General features: G+C 42.8%; 2 protein-coding genes across 5 annotated transcripts in view; one reads left to right on the plus strand and one right to left on the minus strand.

Annotated features, from left to right (window-relative positions):
* The window catches only part of RECQL5 (RecQ like helicase 5), an 88,291-nt gene extending 85,281 nt beyond the window's left edge, over positions 1 to 3,010 (plus strand). For all 4 annotated transcript variants that reach the window (XM_073684004.1, XM_073684005.1, XM_073684006.1 and 1 more), the window contains one exon: positions 1,812 to 3,010. In XM_073684004.1, the coding sequence (XP_073540105.1) occupies positions 1,812 to 1,912 (101 nt within the window). In that variant the 3' untranslated portion in view covers positions 1,913 to 3,010. The remainder of the gene's footprint in view (positions 1 to 1,811) is intronic.
* Positions 3,011 to 10,089: 7,079 nt separating this feature from the next.
* LOC141272870 (unconventional myosin-XVB-like) overlaps positions 10,090 to 19,905 on the minus strand; it is a 112,513-nt gene continuing 102,697 nt past the window's right edge. The window contains exons 42-43 of the mRNA XM_073684003.1: positions 14,931 to 15,071; positions 10,090 to 11,183 (exon numbers count right to left, since the gene is read on the minus strand). Coding sequence (XP_073540104.1) covers positions 11,121 to 11,183; positions 14,931 to 15,071 — 204 coding nt within the window. The 3' untranslated portion in view covers positions 10,090 to 11,120. The remainder of the gene's footprint in view (positions 11,184 to 14,930; positions 15,072 to 19,905) is intronic.

Raw genomic sequence — 19,905 nt, forward strand, 5'->3', positions numbered from 1 at the left:
ATCCGGATAGCTCTAGTTTGTGCCTGTATGGCATATTAACAGGGCACATTCCTGAGAGGAGAAGAATGATTAACCTGATTCTGGTGCCTTTATTCTCAGCCAGAGCCTGGTCCATTCATAGCAATGCTGGCGTCCTGGATTATTAGACTCCATCAGAAAATAAAATCAGGATACCACTTCTCGCTATGTGTCATGGATGAGTGGTAATCCTAACATATGCAATCATCTATGAGATCTGAAATGACTTAATTATGTGTCCCATGAAGCCCTGATACGCTGCGGCCCCCAACCATGTAGTGACAGACATTCTGTGTCCAGTGGGTCCTTACATGTTAGGAAGAAGAGTGGTAGTGCATAGGTGGAAACAGAGACCAGTAAGTACTAATGGTGCACTGGGTGGCCATCTCTGGGCCATGCATATCTCAGCAGGACAGGGGGTCTCCTGATAACTATGTGGCATTTCTCTAAGGAGGTGAGGTTATGAGGCAGACATATATGTCTACAGCTACATTCATTGTAATTTTAAGGGAGAAGTTAAAAGACTCAGCTGTTTCTGAAACTTACCTTCTTACCTTTCTGAAATGTGAACATTAGAGAAGGGGACCTCTATTCTCCTGATAAGTTGTGGTCCGGGAAAGGCATCTGACATGTATAATATGTATACATATAATGTATATGTATATCATTAAGTATATGCCATAAGTGACTTAATTGAAATACCCCTTTAATTTTTAATATAAATCTTGCGGTTTGTTCATTCTGACATTGTGACCCTGAAAAGGTTGTGATTGTTGCTCTTTGTCATTCCCCCCTTAAGTCAGTTCTAAATAAAGCTGATATTAAGTTTAAAGGGAATCTGTCAGCAGGTTGTTGCTATGTAATGTGAAGACAGCATGCTCTAGGGGGTAAAGCACAGAGTTCAGTAATGTCTCTATTATAAAGCTCTGTAATAATTGTTCTAGCACCAGGAGCTTATCATTGCAGGACTACAGCAGCGCCTGCCTTGTAGTCCGATTCCACCCTCTTCTGTGATGAGCAGCTAACTGTCTATAGACATTGTATATAGAGAGCCTGGTGTGGGCGGGGCTAGCTTCCTCCGCTCTGCTGCAATGCTGAATCTAAAAACACTATGGTAGAATGGCTGCACCCAGTAATATAAGTGATACACCGTTGGGATTCAGCTTCTCTTTTCCTACATTATGCTGCTCTCAGATGAGGTAGCAAAAACCTGCTGACAGATTCCCTTTAAATGTTTAATTTATGTGAATATTGTTAAAAGCGCTATATAAACGAATAAATTATGCTAGCTGGTTTTCAGCCATTGGCTGTAGAATGTTTATATTCACTGACAGCAAATAAGTAGTTAAAATATTGATAATTTGTTTGTTTTTTTTTGTTACTATTTTAGTAAATTATAAGTAAATCAAGGGAACAGTTTATATTTTGTCCACCAAGGTTATAAAAGGTGAAGTGCATCTTAAAGAGAAAAGGAGGATGTCTATGCCACCAGTATTGACAGGGTATGGCTGGATGTGGTGAAACACCAATTATAATTCCCACCATTATCACAAATACTTTAGAATAAAATGTCCGTCTGAGCGTCTTCACTGTGGTATCTCCTGGGTGACAAGATGTATCTGATGCCAATCACGGGTTCAGTTGCTGTTGCAGTTGATTTGTGAAGTCAGTCACCAGCCTGAAAACTATTTTATAGAGTATGTCACCTAATCTGATTGCATTCAAAATGTCAAAAGCTATAATTGTAATTGTGTTCTAATATATCGCTCATTTTATTTCTTGTCTTCCCTTAGTAAAAGAAGAGGCTCAGCGACTGATCAAGACATTTTTTAAGAACCGAGCAAGTTGTCAGAGTGACGCGGACTGGCAGGAGTTGCTGCACGCTGCCACCTGATGCCTGAATGTAACGACAATCCTGCTGACATCTATGCACTTACAGGCTACCTCGCAGCCAGTGTCCGGGAAAAGAGACCTATTATACAGCCCCACATGCTGCTCTGACCACTCATTACAATTTAAGACTCGTTCAGATACATACGTGCACTATCTTTATGGTTACGAACCTATTATACATAGTTTGCCAGTGCACAGGGACAATTTTCCATATGGGCCATGGTTTGCATGGAGAAAATCGCAGCATGCACTATTCTGGTCCGTTTTATGGACCTGACTAGTGCATGTAAATAGCAGGCAGCTCCTCCGCTATGCGTACGAGGGCAAGAAGTCACTCACATCTGCAATTTGTGGACCTGATTTGGCTCGAGTTTTAGTACGGCTGTCTGAACTCTGTCTTAAAACAATTTATTTTTCAGTTTTCTGAGCCATACCCAAACATGTTACATTATATTACACCTCAATGCCACAGTGGACAATAACTCTAGGCTTCCTGACATGTCTCCATAACAAATGACTGGCGTTAAGGATGTATCACTTTCTTTTGTCTCCACAATCTAACCCAAGTGCTTCAAATTCTTAAAAACCAAAGTTACAGAAGTTATCTGAACTCCTAAGTGGACTTCCCTGTATGTGCTGCTAACTGTTACCTGTACAGTAGTGCCATCTAGTGGGGGATGATGGCGCGATTGCTATAGTCCTGATGTCTGAGATCTGTTCCTGCTGCTATTTTCTCTTGCCTAATGCTTTAGCAACTACACCTTAACCCCTCGATTGAACAGATTTATCCTACTCTCTCCTTCAAAAACAAAGAAAGAATCCTATGATTAAATTTGTTTTTTTTTGGGTATTTTATTTAATGCTTGTTGCCTTCTGCTGAGAATAACTTGTGTATTAATGGAGAAAATAGAGATTATAATTTAATATTAAAATAGAACATGATTTTTTTTTTTTTATTTATCGATCTATCGAAATTGTTGTATACGATTTCAGTGTTTTGTCTCTACATATGTTTCTGTACAAAGGCAACGATGTAATAAACAGAACAGGAAAATGGCTATCTACAGCCTCAGGTGTCCATTTCCTGCATGCAATCTCAGATCGACCAGTTTGACTTCATTATTTTCTTCCTTTGCGCTCTGATCGTGAAGTCGGTGGACGTGTGACAAGTGTTCACTGGAACAGAGTAGTACTTTATTTCTTCAGAATTTCATGTGGTGAATGTTAGAAATCAGCGGGTAGTGAGTGAGGCTCAATATATAGTTAATATGTTTAATCCGAATAATATACCAGAAAGTGAAGATATTCTACTTAAAGGGTTGCATAGTTAATTTGGTTGAAAAAAGATAACTGCAATATTAATTGCTATTAATTGTAATAATAGGAGATTTCTATCCTTTATTATGGCTGCCGCTTGATATCATTTCTGTGGACCTGCTAGGGACAGGCGAGTACAGAGCCTGACTGTCTCTGGGAGTCCAGTAAAGATTAAATGAAGCATCAGCGGCCAGGGTGAGCTGTGAAGAGGTTAAAAAAATACCAAATATCATGTGCTCCTCACTTGTCCTTGCGCAACTTCCTGCCAGTCCTCCATGTGCGTTATGGGGGTTTTGACTCTCTGGTAGTCACTTGGATACGTACAGGCACATGGTTTTTATACCACAAACAGAATAAAGTTTGTCCTTCATAAACTTTACAGCTCCAAAAATGAAAACAGCCTTTCTTCAGCACAAATGAATAACAAAACAGTCCCTTTTTATGGGTAAGGCAAAGTAAATCAAACGGTCTCACCAACTTGCACTTCTCAGTCTCTAGCATAGACTATCCACCATGAACCGTCTTTCTCCAGCTCCAACACAACACACTCTGTTGAGCTGTTCCCAGCAGCCTGTTATGAGGCCTATAAGACCTGGACTGGAGTATGGGAGCAACCTTTCCCACCCAGGCTCTTATAGTCGCTACTAAATCCCAGACCCAAAATCTGATCAACTTAAAAACCATCTCACACATACCTGCATTCCAGGGCCTTACTTCCTGCTTTAATATAAGCCCCCCACCCACCTTCCCCGCCAAAAACCTGTGCTGAGCTCCCGCTGCCGATAAACCCTTGACGGAGCAGCCATATTTCTATGTAGGTTACCGGCTCTATACTCTATAATTGAGTAATCTTTCTCACATGGATAAACCTTTTTACCCAAGTAGACATTCGGGTGTTCTTCTTGATAGTTCTTCGGGTGATCACCTTGGACATGACAGCTCCTAACCCGCCACCTGACGCCTCTGTCTAGACTATGATTGCTTTTGTAGAAATCCGGTGCTACCACCACTGGTGCCAGTTTAAGCTCCTGAAATGCCCTCAGCCTCTGGAGACCACTAAACCATATCTGATTTTCTGCCCTTTAGGAGATCGGTTAGAGGTGCTGCTATTATGGCAAAATTAGGAACAACCTCTTGTAATAGCCTACAATTCCTAGGAATGCTCTGACCTGTTTTTTTGTGAGGGGTGCTAGGCCAGCACTATATCACCTCCTTTGAAATTACCTCCTGGCAGGCTTTAAATTGACCCACGCATGAGACTCAGTGAGCATCTCATGCTCGATGATATGAGTGTGATCTGGTAAGTTTGAGAACATGTCCCTATTTTGGGGTAACAATTTCCCATGCTGCCATTTTTGGAAAGGCGATAACCTTTCTGCCACTGACACCCTCAATGTTGGCTGCTGACTTGGCCAACAAGCAAGGGGTTTTGAGCTGGTCCCTATTCTTCCAGGGTTTTAGTAGGTTGATCTGATATTTTATAGTTGACCTCTCCCACCTTTTCCACCACCTCATAGGGTCCCTCCACTTGGCAAGGAACTTGCTCTCCACTGTGGATACTAACTCAAGTACCCACTCCCCCCACTTAAATTGTCTCACTCGAGCCAACCTATCATACCCCCTCTATTATGCCTCTTGTGCCTTGAGGAGATGCTCTTTTACCTGGCTTCTCACTTTGGACCATATATACAACAGATCATTATGCCTGGCCAAAGACTGAAAACGATTATTTGCTTCTGGCTTCTGCTGAACAGCTTTTAATACAATTACATTTTCCAGAGCACCTTTCCATGTTATGTCCCTGAGCTGGGCGGTCCCAAAGTTATCCTGTGACACCTCCAGGTCAGGTCAGGGATATTGGCATCAATGGATGCTTCCTCATCCTTCTCTGCAGCCAGTACAGAGAAAAGAACTTCACAGGTTACATGATGCGACTTTGTTACCCTACCCGACTCCTGGTGGCATACTGGACTACTGGGTGCTAAAGCTTTAGCCCATAAGTCCCAGAAAAGAGGAAAATCTTGTCCAATAGCATGCAAGAACTCCTCAACAATTCCTGATTTGTGGGACACGGAAAAGCAGTCTGTGCATATGTCAACCTGGGCTATGGGTTAGGTCTTGATATCTACACCCCCCCCCTCATCCCCTCCAAGGGACTAGCACATGTGGAAGTGTGGCAGTTAATAGGGTAACCAAATTCCTTGAGTTCAATCACAATAACATTGTTCACTGTCACCTGGTACAGCTGAGGTCCTTCACCAGAGTGAGGTACAGCACTGCAAGCGAGATGTGCAAAAATTGAGAAGCGTCAGCCTATGGAGCTGTCCATCGGCTCTGGAGCTGTAGGACACTGGGCTGCTATATGATCCGGGGCATGACATCTCCAACAGACATTGGTACAAGAGGTACCTCTTGAAACCGGCTCTGACCACTCCTGAGTGTTTGGGCGTCCCTCAGACGTGGACTGGGGCCCTTTATTTTGGGTATCACAGAAAGGTGACCTCTGGCTCCCTTGATTGCTCAGGGAGTTTTCCACAGCCAAGTGTCTTTACAAGAGGCTCACAAGGTTATCTGCATTCTTGGGATCTCCTTGGGCAACCCAGCATTGCACGGACTTAGGAAGTGAAAGTATAAATCGGTCCACTAGTACTCTTTCCACCATCTGTGCCAGAGAGCAGGTCTCAAGCTGCAGCCATTTTTGGACGAGGTGTAACAAGCTGAACATCTGGGACCTGGGAGGCTTGTCCTGTAGTAGTACCAGAGGGTTTCCACTCTCTGGTAGCCACTTGGATACATGCAGGCACATGGTTTTTTTTATATTAAAAAAAAAAAGTTTATTGTCCTTCATAAACTTTACAGCTCCAAAAAATGAAAACCACCTTTTTCACAAATGAATAACAAAACAGTCCTTTCTCTTGGTAAGGCAACGTAAATCAAATGGTCTCACCAACTTGGTGTTACAGGCACTTATCAGTCTCTAGCATAGACTGTCCACCATGAATGGTTTTTCTCTAGATCCAACACAACACACTCTGCTGAGCTATTCCCAGCTGCCTGTTATTAGGTCTGTAAAACCTGGACTGGAGTATGGAAGCGACCCTTCCCAACCAGACTTTTTTGGTCGCTACTAAATTTCGGACCCAAAATCCAGTCAACATAAAAACCATCTTAGTAACACATACCTGCCGTCCATGATCTTACCTCCTGCTTTATTGCACTCCCTTTCTGGCCCATCCATACATGATGCTGTGGGGTTGGGAAACTTCAGAGCATAATAAATGGCTTTTTTATGACAATTGGGGCTCATTCGACTCACATTGAATAAATTCAATCGTAATCAAATATCCCCTGGCGAATTAGAGTGTATAATTTTGAATTTCAGTTTTGTCAGATTCACTCATGTCTAGTTTTTTCCTATATTTTCGATGGGTGATAACCTATAGCAACTGAGATCCATCAATAGGGCCTAAACTTTCTGCATGTTTTGTTATATTTAGCAGGCACTTTAAGGGCTCTTTCACACGTCAGTATCTCCGGTACGAGTGGTGACACTCTCCACACATACCGGAGACATTGACACATGCAGACCCATTAAAATCAATGGGTCTATGCACATGTCAATGTGTTTTCACTGACCCTGTGTCCGTGTGCTCCACACGCTGACATGTCCGTTTTTTTACAGATACACGGTCCGCAAAACATACCACATGGATGACATCTGTCTGTCACGTACCGGCGCCTGGGAATCAGCGCTACAGTTAGCGCTGTTCCCAATCGTCGGGTGCTGAACACTGCACTCATCATAGTTCCCTGCTGATGCTGCAATCAGCACCAGCAGGGGATAATGATGAGGGTAGTGGTAGTCTGCTCCCGCAGTGTCACTGTGTAAAAATAAGAATAAAATAATAAAATTCTTATACTCACTTATGGGTCCCCCTCTGTTATCCATGCGATCGCTGACGCCAAGGAGCCGGGGAGAATGAGCCACTCCGGAGCTGCGCTCAGTGATTGACAGGACGCCGCTCATTGGAGCGGCTAATTCTCCCTTTTATTATTTTATTCTTATTTTTACACAGGGACACTGGGGGAGCAGACTACCACTGCCCTCATCATTGTCCCTGCTGGTGCTGATCGCAGCGCCGGCAGGGAACCATGATGAGGGCAGTGTTCAGCACCCAACGCTTGGGAACAGCGCTAACAGTAACGCTGATTCCCAGGCGCCGGTACGTGTGATCCTTTTGCGGCACACAAATGCAACACGTCAAACACACACTGGGACGTATATCTCCAGTACCGGTTTTTCCGGTACCGGAGATATACGGACGTGTGAAACCGGCCTTATTGCCTGCAGATCGAAGTCTGTGCTTTCTATTGCGTGTGCGCTCAGGCAGAAGCTGTGTGCTCCTATGTTCTGAGAACTTCTAAGGTGTCTATTGAGCAATTGGTGGGGGTCTCGTGACCCAAATCCCCACCGACCTGCAGCCAATTAAAGTACCTGTTAAATATGACAAAACCTAAGGAAAGTTTAGTTACTCTTTAAGCGTATATTAACACTGCGTCTTTTAGATGCCGGTTTCCTCACATTATTTTGGTCTCCGGTGTCTTTTTTTAAAATTTCATATATAACATAGTGGCGGCTTTCAAGCAGAATCCACCAGAAGAGTGGAACAGTCACTTCTTTTAGACGCTTCACCGCTTTTTTAGCCTGAAATGGTTAAAAGAATTGATAAAAGCTGGAACGTGTGCACAGCAAGTTGTTTTTTTTACACATTGCAGTGCATGCTAATTTTTTTTTTACATTTTTTTGTAGCTTTTTCAAAAGGGTTCCAGGCAGAATCTACCAGAAAAAGACGTTTTATGCACATACCCGGAGGCTGTGCTTCCCAAACCTGGGTAAATTACCCAAAATTGGATGCGGTTTTTTTCCTTGGATGATGATGATAATTTCATAGATTTTTATTTTCATTGTTCATTTGTCTTGCTAAATTCAAAAGCTACTTACAAATAGTCTTCATTAAAAATTTCCCATTAGACTTAAATTGCAGATTCCGTTCCACAAAAATGGATGAGAATATAACACAATCTGATTATCAAAATGGACACTTGGATCCTTTGAAAAAAAATGGATGAGTAAATTATTCCATTGAACTCTATGGCTGTGTATGATGTCCGTTGTGGATAGCAGATTAATGAGAAAAACTGATGTGTGAATGTGCTCTTAGTGATGGAGCGGTGAGGCTGAGGAGTTTTACATGGGAGATGAGAGTGTGAAGAGTGGGGAAAGCATCTGAATTCTTTGGTAGGGAAGAGAGGTTGGGCTATGAATAAGAAGGAATGCACCTAAAGGGTATATCGCTCCAGGAATAAAGCTTTGCTGTACATGAGAGCTTGTGAAGACAGCAGCACTCAACGTACACATATAAATAAAAGATCAGGACAAACCCACAAGAGAAAAGTCTGAAGATAAGAGCAGGCTGTAAAGTTCATTAAAAAAAAAGTTGCATTAATGTATGTAATCTGCAAATTGCCTTTTCCGAAAGGAAGAGGACTTAAACTCTAGTGCCACCTATTGGAAGTAGCAATCCTAAAAGTCAATATCAACCCTTTAATGAGCCTTGCCACATGACTTGGGATAAAAGCCAAACCATAATCTCAATTTGCATGCATGGTATTTCGGGGTGTTGCTGCTCGGCAGTGCAGAGCATGAGATCTGATTTGACTGTATGAGAGGCGTATGACTGGGATCTAAGGGGTAATGTTTCTCCTTGTGGAGAATGACATACCTGGCATGCCATATCCTAAGTCATAAGACAAGGCTCGTTAAAAGGTCGAGATTCACTTGGATTGCTACTTCCAATAGGTGGCACTAGAGTTTAAGTCCTCTTCCTCTCTAAAAAGGCAATTTGCAGATTACATCTATTAATGCAACTTTCTTTTTTTTAACTAACTTTACAGCCTGCTCTTATCAACGCCTCTTCCTCTCTAAAGAGGCAAGTTGCATATATAATGCATGTAAAAATACATTTTACATGCAATCTTTAAAGGCTATGGAAACCTTTGATGTGTACTAAAACATATTTTTAAAGCATCTGCCTATTAAAGAGAATTTGTCAGTAAAATCAACCTCCCTCCCCACACCAATCATGGGCATGCCGGTTTTTAAAAGCTACTAAATCCATCTACACCTTTATATCTTCTGTCTGTTGCTGCATTCCAAAGAAATCAGAGTTAATAATTCATATGGAAATGAGGTGTTAAGTGCTCTGGGTGTGACAGAGAACTTCCCGAACCTCTGCCTCCCCGCCTTGCACCAGCCTCTTTAGCTTACTTTGTGAAACGTCAGGCAAGGAAATCATATAGTGAGCTAAAGAGGCTGGGGCTGGGAAAAGAAACAACCTCTGGAGGAAGAGGCTTGTGTTTTATCACGCCCAGAGGACTTAGTGTTTTAATGCATGGAAATCCAACAACTGGCAGCTCCGCTAATGTGAAAAGTGTAGGGAGTGGAACAGCGCGGCTTAGTACACTGTTTAGCTGCCATTGCCAAGGAATGCAGCTCCGCTTCTATTCAGTTGAATTCACTTGATATATTCTTGTCTCTTCATACTTTCCATGGAATTTTTCTTGCATCTCAACTGATCGTAAGTTCTTCTATCTCTATTGCACTAGAAATTCAGTAACAGTATAGGAAGCTCTGCTATGTGGCATGTATCCATAGAATCCTACAGGCCAGACGGTATGAAAAATCCTGCAAATATAAGGTGTGTTCTGTACTTCTCATTGCTACTGATCATCATAAGAAATATATTTTGCTTGTTATCAGATACTCCACCGACTTTTATAATGATGCTCTGTAGTCAATGCTACTGTTTCATTGTTTTAATAATTTACAGAATATCTTTGAAGGTCTTTGCAAAGAACATTTTAGCAGTGAAACGCATACATTTATACCAGCATTAGTCTTTGCTGCAAAAAAAACACCATAAATAAAACAAAAATGTCAGCATTGTTGATTTTAGTTTTATTATGACAGTATCTAATAGGAGTAACTACACAACAGGCTCTGTATAACATTAACATTTTTTTTACTTTAACAACTTTACAGAATTCTTTTCAGTGAGAGCCTCAAATTGGACCCTGCGATATCATTTATTTATATAGGATGCGGACCATTTACCATAGCCAGTCATCTTTAGCGCCAACCCTTTCCTTATGATTTATTCATCTGTAGTGGTTAAGTTGCGGTTAAATTTGCATCGGAAAACACTGCATGCATTTTAATCACAGTTTACCGCTATTTAGCAATGCCATGATTCGAGATTTTTACTGATGAAACATATAAAAAAAAAATATTTCATTTGTAATAAAAGTGAAACCGATTACTGCAAGGAAAAAAAACTCACTTCTTCAATGTGCTTCTGATGCGCTTTTATCTGCAACTAAACTACAGATCCTTCCATTTTCGGCACAGTCTGTGGACACAAATGTATGTTGGGCAATGGCAGTCCCCTCCAGCCATTCATTCTTGGTGGGGTAAATTACAAGTCTTTAGGTCTGTAGCTTTGCAATAGGAAACATTTACACCTGAACATTGGATAATTAGCAACAAGAATTGTATGTCTATAGCCATCAAAGTTTTTTTTAAATAAATTGTGCGGAAGCTATAGCTGTGATGATTACAGTCTAATTGCCACCGGTCAGGTTTGGAGGGTAAAATTTGAAGAGTAGCATAACTGATCCTAGCCCAGCGACCCCCTAGGAACAAATAAGGACACCAAGGGCATTCCCAGTGTTATGCACACTTATGGAAGTGTAATCTTTACAGGCAGTCATTCAGATCAGGTAAATAATTAGCCAGAAAATAACTTAAGTTTGTATTTTAAAAGGCTTTGTGCTCAGTGAGCAGAGGTGTCCTGGGTTTCAATGATTAAGGCCAGTGTATGGTACAGCTCTTTAGCCTGCAGAAGAAAGAAAAACCAAAAGGTTAGAACTTTTAATGCTGGTAGATTTCTCCCAGTAAGGCTAAGTGCCCACGATGCAGGAATGCTCCGGATCTGTCCTGAGCGTTTCTGCATCTCCCTGGCAGAAAAAACGCATGCGGATTGTACATGCGGATTGTACATGTGGATTGTACATGCGTTTTTTCAGCCAGGTAGAAGCGTAAGTGAAGCGTTTTTCACATGCTATTTCGCATGCGGATTGTCAAGCGCTTTTCCAAGCGATTTTAGCATCACCTGGAAAAGTGCTTGACAACTTGGACACACTATACACAGTACAGACCAAAAGTTTGGACACACCTTCTCATTTAAAGATTTTTCTGTATTTTCATGACTATGAAAATTGTACATTCACACTGAAGGCATCAAAACTATGAATTAACACATGTGGAATTATATACTTAACAAAAAAGTGTGAAACAACTGAAAATATGTCTTATATTCTAGGTTCTTCAAAATAGCCACCTTTTGCCTTGATGACTGTTTTGCACACTCTTGGCATTCTCTTGATGACTACCTCTTGAAGCTCATCAAGAGAATGCCAAGAGTGTGCAAAGCAGTCAGTTGTTTCACACTTTTTTGGTAAGTATATAATTCCACATGTGTTAATTCATAGTTTTGATGCCTTCAGTGTGAATGTACAATTTTCATAGTCATGAAAATACAGAAAAATCTTTAAATGAGAAGGTGTGTCCAAACTTTTGGTCTGTACTGTAAATCCATGCAACCGGCATGGATTTATATAGTGTGACCAAGTTAAGTTTAAAAAAAAGAGTAAAAATGTTAAAAAATAAAAAAAAACATTATACTCACCCCGGTCTCCGTCTTCGGTGGCTCGTGGTGGTGTAAAAGGCCCTTTCATGACGTCATTTAGTCATGTGACAGGTCACGTGACCGCCGACGTCAGCGGTTGCGTGACCTGTCACATGACTAAATGACATCATGGAAGGTCCTTTTATACCATCGCGAGCCACCAGGGAGCCAGGACGCACCGTACCGGAGGCCATCAGAAGGTGAGCATAATGTTTTTTTTATTTTAAATTCTTTTTTTTACAGGTACTATGGTACCCGGGTCTGGATGAGAGTCTCCTCTTCTCCAGACCCGGGCACCATCCCCACATTGAATTGCTTAATATCCGCATGTACACATGTAGTCATGTGGATATTAAGCGATTCAATGCAAGTCAATGGTGACGAAAACGTCGCGATTACGCAAAATTAATGGTAGTGCCGTGGATTTTTTCGCAATGATAATCCGCATCGGAAATTTCCACAGCATGTGCACAGCAAATGCTTATTATCATTGGGGAACATGGCAGACCTTCTACCAAGCATTTTTTAAGCGTTTTTGCGGCGGAATTGCCGCTGCGGAAACCTTTAAAAAATGCATAGTGTGCACGCAGCCTTAAAGGCGGTTTCCAGGTACAAAAAGAAAAACAATCTGGCTGTCCCTATTATCAGTACCCAAACCCCACTGTTATCTTTATTTTTTAAGCTCCCCTTACAGCCATTCTTGTGTTTTTTTTTTTTTTTTACATCCTGAACTTTCTGCCGACTCTCCCTTTGTGCCAGTAGACTACATTTCTCAAGGAGCAGAACTGTATATTGTCCCATAGTTCACCAACTCCCATCCTCAGTGCCCACCCACTCCATAAACAAGGCACTATCCTGAGACTCCTAAATAGTCTCAAGATGGATAAATGGATGCACACACAGTTTCTCCTTCCTATTATTCCTCCTAATTCACCCAGTGTACACTATCTGGAAATTCTCCTGTGGTCAGTAATGTTCTGACACTGGTAACACACAGGCTCAGTGTACTGTAGGAGAGCAATGAGTCACACAATGTATTAATGTATCATAATGTCTTCTAACATTCTGGAATGCCCAGCATTATCTTCTGACCAAAGTCACAAACTGATGAGATTTCTTGTTCTAAGCGGAGCCTGCAATGTGCTCTCCCTTTCTTCGCTCCCTTCTTGTGCACATCCTCAGTTACTCAGAACTTGCTGAGGATCACAGGCTATGCTTCCATGACATCACCATTCATAGTTCACTGAAGAGCTGCTGGCTAATCTCTTCAAAGCACAGACAGAAGATATATTCTGTGCTTTGAATGGACTAGCAGGAAAAATGGATATGGAGGTCACACTGTAGGGAAACAGAGAGCACCAAACCATAGGGTGATACCTTTAAAAATAGATATATCAGATGCAGGTAGTCTGCTCACCTGAGCAAGTTGTGGAAGCACAACCGCTGTGAAAGCTCAATAATGGTTTCTGCTGCCCCGTGGGTGGAGAATGAACTCTACCAGGCTGCTTGAAGGAAAAGACAATTCACGGTTTTGAGCTGCGATAACCGAAATGAAGATCCTTGATCCAATATATAAATAAGCGTTTTTTTTATTTCACAACTCATTTCCATGCCAGACTGGTGACTTTCTCAGGTGTAAAAAAAACAATTTAGACAGTTGTTTTTTATACTTGAGAAAGACGCGCTGTGGAGTGAAAACCGCTTCCTTATATTATTGGAATCTTCACTTCCGTTTCAGTTAGTGCAGCCCAAGCCGTGAATTGTCTTTTCCTTCCAACATTACTACATGTGATAGCACAGGAACCGAGCAAAATTTTAAATGCAAGAAATTGTGAAGATTCTTTATTTTTTTTACAGGCTTTGCAATGCTTTCACACATGGATTAGCATGCAAACCTTAAAGGGTTTTCAAAGACTGACTAAGACTCTGTTCAAATTCAGTTTTTAATTTATTTTTGGTGCATGTGCCATAAAAGCTCTTGTCACACAAGCTAAGCCCATCAATAGTATCCCATACACCCAAACTATGTCAAAAGGCTGTCCTTTTGGTAGACAGTAGCAGATTTGCATTAGCATTGCTTTTTGCATTTACTGTATAGGAAAAGGCAGTTGTCTTTCCTATACAAAGGGAATTTTGAGGACCTATTGGTTCTCCTTAAAGGGAATCTGTCAACAGGATTTTACACCCAAAGCTATTTATATCTGCATGTAGCACTTTCAAAGCTATACTTTACTTGGCCAGTCTATTCCTCCATTACTGGGAATTGAGAATTTTAATTGATATGCAAACTAGGCTGTAGATCTGAAGCCTCTGTCACTACAGATCTATTCCTCATCCAGTTGCGCCCGCTCCTGCTTGACTGAGAGTCTCTAAGCTGTGTGATTTCAGGAAAGGGAGCCATCAGTCAAGTAGGAGCAACTGCAGGTCTACCAGTTGTAGTGGGCTCTGTATAACCATGCCCACACCACTGATTGGCAGCTTTCTACCTATGCACAATGAACACAGAAAGTAGTCAATTAGTAGTGGTGGGGACAGGGTTATACAGAGCTCATAAATATGGCGGACTATATAGCAACGGATCTACTAGTTCTCTAGTGACAATCTCCTGCTGTTAAAACAGTGATTATATCAAAGCTGCAGCAAGAAGCCCAGTAAGTGACATATCGTTGGAATAAGGGTCTCTGACTCTACATTATGCTGCTCTCAGATTAGGTGCCAGAAACCTGGTGTCTGATTCCCTTCTGTAGAGAGGCTGTACACTTTTTACAGAATATATTACTGAGTCTGCAAAAAAAATTCATGGATTTATACTAAGAATGGTATTTTTATTTCCTTCCATACACATTTGATTTCTGTTACACGACAATTATTAGCCAAAGCTGTCCATCTACTCACCTCCTGAAGCTCTATCCACAATGTGTGAGGTTTAGCAGCTGTGCCATAATGCACCTCCACTCCCGGAAGTGTGTTGCTATCCAGCGGACGCATGGTGCGCATACTTTGTACGTCTTGTAGATTAATAGTCAAACTTGGTTTCTGTGTACATAACATACATACATTACTATTTTTTTAATTTACATTAGACACAAAAGAAATGAGGAGTAAAAGAATGAAGAACATGTACAGGGTGTAATCCAGTAGTGGCAGAAGCTGTCAGCAATAGAGAGGTTAGGAGCTCTGTATGCTGTGTTATTACTGAACCCAACCTATAGAGGATAGGAGCTCTGCATGCTGTGTTATTACTGAACCCAACCTATAGAGGTTAGGAGCTCTGCATGCTGTGCTATTACTGAGCCCAACCTATAGAGGTTAGGAGTTCTGCATGCTGTGCTATTACTGTGAAGCGGGGCTCAGGACTGGTGCTGTGGGCATACTGCTGCTTATCTTCACCCTGACACCCCACTAACATACAGTGTCCTTTTCCATCCATATTGTGCTGTGTACTCACGTTCAGGCCTGAGACCTCCGCTGCATCCATGTCCATGAGTCCAGGATCAGTCACACACATATTAGGAGACACTTGGTTCGTTTCAACAAAGTTCACTTTACTGGACAGTTCAGATACAGTAGTATGCAATATGCGGTACCGGGGCACAGTACCCTCCAATTGTGCTTCCATTCACACAGTACATCATGAGGCAGAGCCTCTGCTCTGCCTGGACTGTCCCTATCTCAACAGACTCTGCCGGTCCTGGGGACTCCCCATCTCACAACGCAGCTACTCTGAGACTTGCCTCTGTTCCCTTTCACTTTTCCCCATCAGACCTTTTCTGCATCAAAGAGAATGTCGCACACGTTCCAGTGCCCACCGCGGGCCACAGGCTCCGGACCTCACAGGGATCTCCGCAAGACTTCTCGTGTGTTCTCATGCTGCCAAAACGATATGTACAGTCATGGCCAAAAGTTTTGAGAATGACACCAAAATTATATTTTCACATGATCTGCTGGCCTCTGGTTTTTATTAGTGTTTGTCTGATGTTTATATCACATACAGAAATATAATTGCAATCTTATTATGAGTACCAATAGGTTATATTGACAGTTAGAATGAGTTAATGCAGCAAGTCAACATTTGCAGTGTTGCCCCTTCTTCTTCAAGACCTCTGTAATTCTCCCTGGCATGCTCTCAGTCAACTTTTGGACCAAATCCTGACTGATAGCAGTCCATTCTTGCATAATCAATGCTTGCATTTTGCCAGAATTTGTTGGTTTTTGTTTGTCCACCCGTCTCTTGATGATTGACCACAAGTTCTCAATGGGATTTAGATCTGGGGAGTTTCCAGGCCATGGACCCAAAATCTCTATGTTTTGTTCCATGAGCCATTTAGTTATCACCTTTGCTTTATGGCAAGGTGCTCCATCATGCTGGAAAAGGCATTGTTGGGCGCCAAACTGCTCTTGGACGGTTGGGAGAAGTTGCTCTTGGAGGACATTCTGGTACCACTCTTTATTCATGGCTGTGTTTTTAGGCAAGACTGTGAGTGAGCCGATTCCCTTGGCTGAGAAGCAACCCCACACATGAATGGTTTCAGGATGCTTTACAGTTGGCATGAGACAAGACTGGTGGTAGCGCTCACCTCTTCTTCTCCGAATAAGCTGTTTTCCAGATGTCCCAAACAATCGAAAAGGGGATTCATCAGAGAAAATGACTTTGCCCCAGTCCTCAGCAGTCCACTCCCTGTACCTTTTGCAGAATATCAGTCGGTCCCTGATGTTTTTTCTGGAGAGAAGTGGCTTCTTTGCTGCCCTCCTTGAAACCAGCCCTTGCTCAAAGAGTCTCCGCCTCACAGTGCGTGCAGAAGCACTCACACCAGCCTGCTGCCATTCCTGAGCAAGCTCGGCACTGCTGGTAGTCCGATCCCGCAGCTGAAACAGTTTTAAGATACGGTCCTGGCGCTGGCTGGTCTTTCTTGGGCGCCCTGGAGCCTTTTTGACAACAATGGAAGCTCTCTCCTTGAAGTTCTTGATGATGCGATAGATTGTTGACTGAGGTGCAATCTTTGTAGCTGCGATACTCTTCCCTGTTAGGCCATTTTTGTGCAGTGCAATGATGGCTGCACGTGTTTCTTTAGAGATAACCATGGTTAACTGAAGAGAAACAATGATACCAAGAACCAGCCTCCTTTTAAAGTGTCCAGTGATGTCATTCTTACTTAATCATGACTGATTGATCGCCAGCCCTGTCCTCATCAACACCCACACCTGTGTTAATGGATCAATCACTAAAACGATGTTAGCTGCTCCTTTTAAGGCAGGACTTCAATGATGTTGAAATGTGTTTTGGGGGTTAAAGTTCATTTTCTGGGCAAATATTGACTTTGCAAGTACAGTAATTGCTGTTAAGCTGATCACTCTTTGACATTCAGGAGTATATGCAAATTGCCATTCCAAAAAATGAAGCAGTAAACTTTGGAAAAATTACTATTTGTCTCATTCTCAATACTTTTGGCCATGACTGTACTTGTGCCCGCTGCAGACTGCACCCGAACTTCCACTTGGACCTCTCACTATCTTAGACACTCACTCTCACTCTGACTAATCCAGGAAATGCTTTTTCTTTTAAAAACTGACCCATCTCTTCCCATGCTGGGCTGGTCCCAAACATATTAACCGTACCTTGTCCTACTGTATCTACAGTAACTGTCCACCTCTAGTCTAAACACTGCTTCCTATTCTGCCCTTCAACTGCATCTTTCTTCCCTATACCTTACACATTGATCACATAACATTGGTGCCTATAAGGTCCTCTGCACCTCTATATTTCATATTACTATAAAAACAGACACTAAAACCACAGCTATGCAAATGCAATATAGTGACATGTCCAAACATTTTGCAACAGGAGAACAGGCATGTGACTGTCCTGGTCACCCCCTTGCAACTGAGCCCAACTGCGCTATTACTGAGCCCAACATATAGAGGTTAGGAGCTCTGATGCTGCGATTCCTGAGCCCAATGTGTGCAGTAAGGTCATAAACTCTCTGTAGTGTCAGCTACATGCACTATTCCATCTTTAAAATCCACCACGTTCATGCAGGAAATTTGAGGATCTATAATTGGCCTATTCCCCCCAAAAATTGATCTGTTGTGAAGACTGATGCAAACAGATGCATTTCAAAGAAATTATATATTTATTTTTTTTCAACATTGACATTTGCATCTGTTTTTTTTTTAAATGACATGGGTGGAGATCATGGTATCAGGAGATATCATGTGAGATAACAGGAGATTGTGACTTATTTTCAGAGAAAAAAAACATAGTTTTTCGTTTGCATTCACTTTTTCATATGTTTGTGACGCGCCCCTGGGCCTAAGTCGCGCAGCGTTGCGCACGCGGGAGCCTACCCGGAGCCGGATCTGATAGGGGTAGTAGTCTCGTGGCGGTGACCCGGTCCGTGCCCAGGGAGTCAAGCTGAGTGGCAGTATTTAGCAGTAGATGTTAGAATGTTCGACTACGCCACCTGTTGAATGCGGCTATGAGGCCGCCGCTGCAGGGCAGACCGCTGAGGCCGGTGGTACGATTGTGCAGCGTAGATGGTATAACCCCCAACGGGAGGGGTATGGCCTCAGGGCAGCCGACGTGTTTGAAGGGGGTAGCAGAATAGCATGCAGGTAGCAGGAACCACTCAGAGACGGTGCGGTGTAGTTCAGGGTCTTTACTGATGACAAAGGTAGACCCTCCCGGAGTACTGGCTAGCGATCGGGGCCTGGTCAGTCCGTGAGCAGATGGGATCTCCCCTGGCCAGGCGGAGTTGTAGGCCTCCCCAACTAATTGTACTCTTCTGGCTACCTTGCTAGAGGCGGGTAAAAGTAGCCCACGTCCCTGAGTGTACCGTGTGGTGCTCACCCGTATGGCCGGTGACTCGGGGCCTTCTGGTAGCTTCCGCTCCACGATGGCGGTGCTGGTCCCTTGCGTGTGACCGTGCCTTCGGGTTTCTTGGCCAGAGGGCCTGAAATCCCCTGCCGGTCGGTTTCTGCTGCTGGGTAAGGATTAGTCCCCACAGCCTCGGACTCCGGGTCCGGTGAGAACTCTTCAATCAGGGCGAGCTCTACAGCTTCCAGCCCCTGACTCCTTTTAGCACTGCTCCCACTGAGCTCCTGATCTTTCTTTCCTATAGCTGCTCCTCTCCAGACCAGACTATGTCTCTGTCTGGGACTCTTCTTCTCCTCTTTTTCTCCCCTAACCCTGCCTCAGCCCCAGTTTATATAGGGGAAGTTCTTCCCCTCCCAGGACTGGGCAGAGGTGTGGCATGCTTAGGATTCCTGACCAGGAGACCTCCCACCTGCTCTCAGACGTAATATTGCTATTACTGTGGAAACCAGACCCCTGGGGTGCCACATTTGCATAGGTCTTCCAAAGACTGTAATGTAATAAAGCAAAAGATCCATTTTTTATGAGTTTTTTTAAAGGATAAAAAGTCCAGTAGACAGCGTTTTAAGCATTCTGCTAAAAAATCCAACAGATGTCAAGCGAATATCCATTTCACATACGCTTTCCCTATTGTATTCTATATAAATACAAATGTATCTGTTTGAATACTTTTTTTTTTACAGTAGATAAGACACGTCAAGTACACCACAAAAAAGCAGTGTGAGACAGGAGTTGTTATGCAGCGACTGCACAAAGAATGTTGGTCCTTGTGGGACCAACAAATGATATTCAGTAACAGTAGTCCCATAGGATAGGTGATAAGTAGAGATGAGCGGACAGTTAGTGTCCGGTGCTAAATGCCGAGCACTGGCTTCTCCCGAAAGTCCGTTGCAATGTTTGGGGTTCCGGGAGGAGAGAGAAAGAAAAAGAGAAAGATTTGGAACAAAGTTCTGGTCGGGTACCAGAACCCAAACATCCAGGGGCCCGCTCATCACTAAT

This window comes from Phyllobates terribilis, unplaced genomic scaffold (genome assembly GCF_046119375.1).
Source record: "Phyllobates terribilis strain yellow unplaced genomic scaffold, ASM4611937v1 Scaffold_5__5_contigs__length_657084704, whole genome shotgun sequence".
Taxonomy (NCBI): domain Eukaryota; kingdom Metazoa; phylum Chordata; class Amphibia; order Anura; family Dendrobatidae; genus Phyllobates; species Phyllobates terribilis.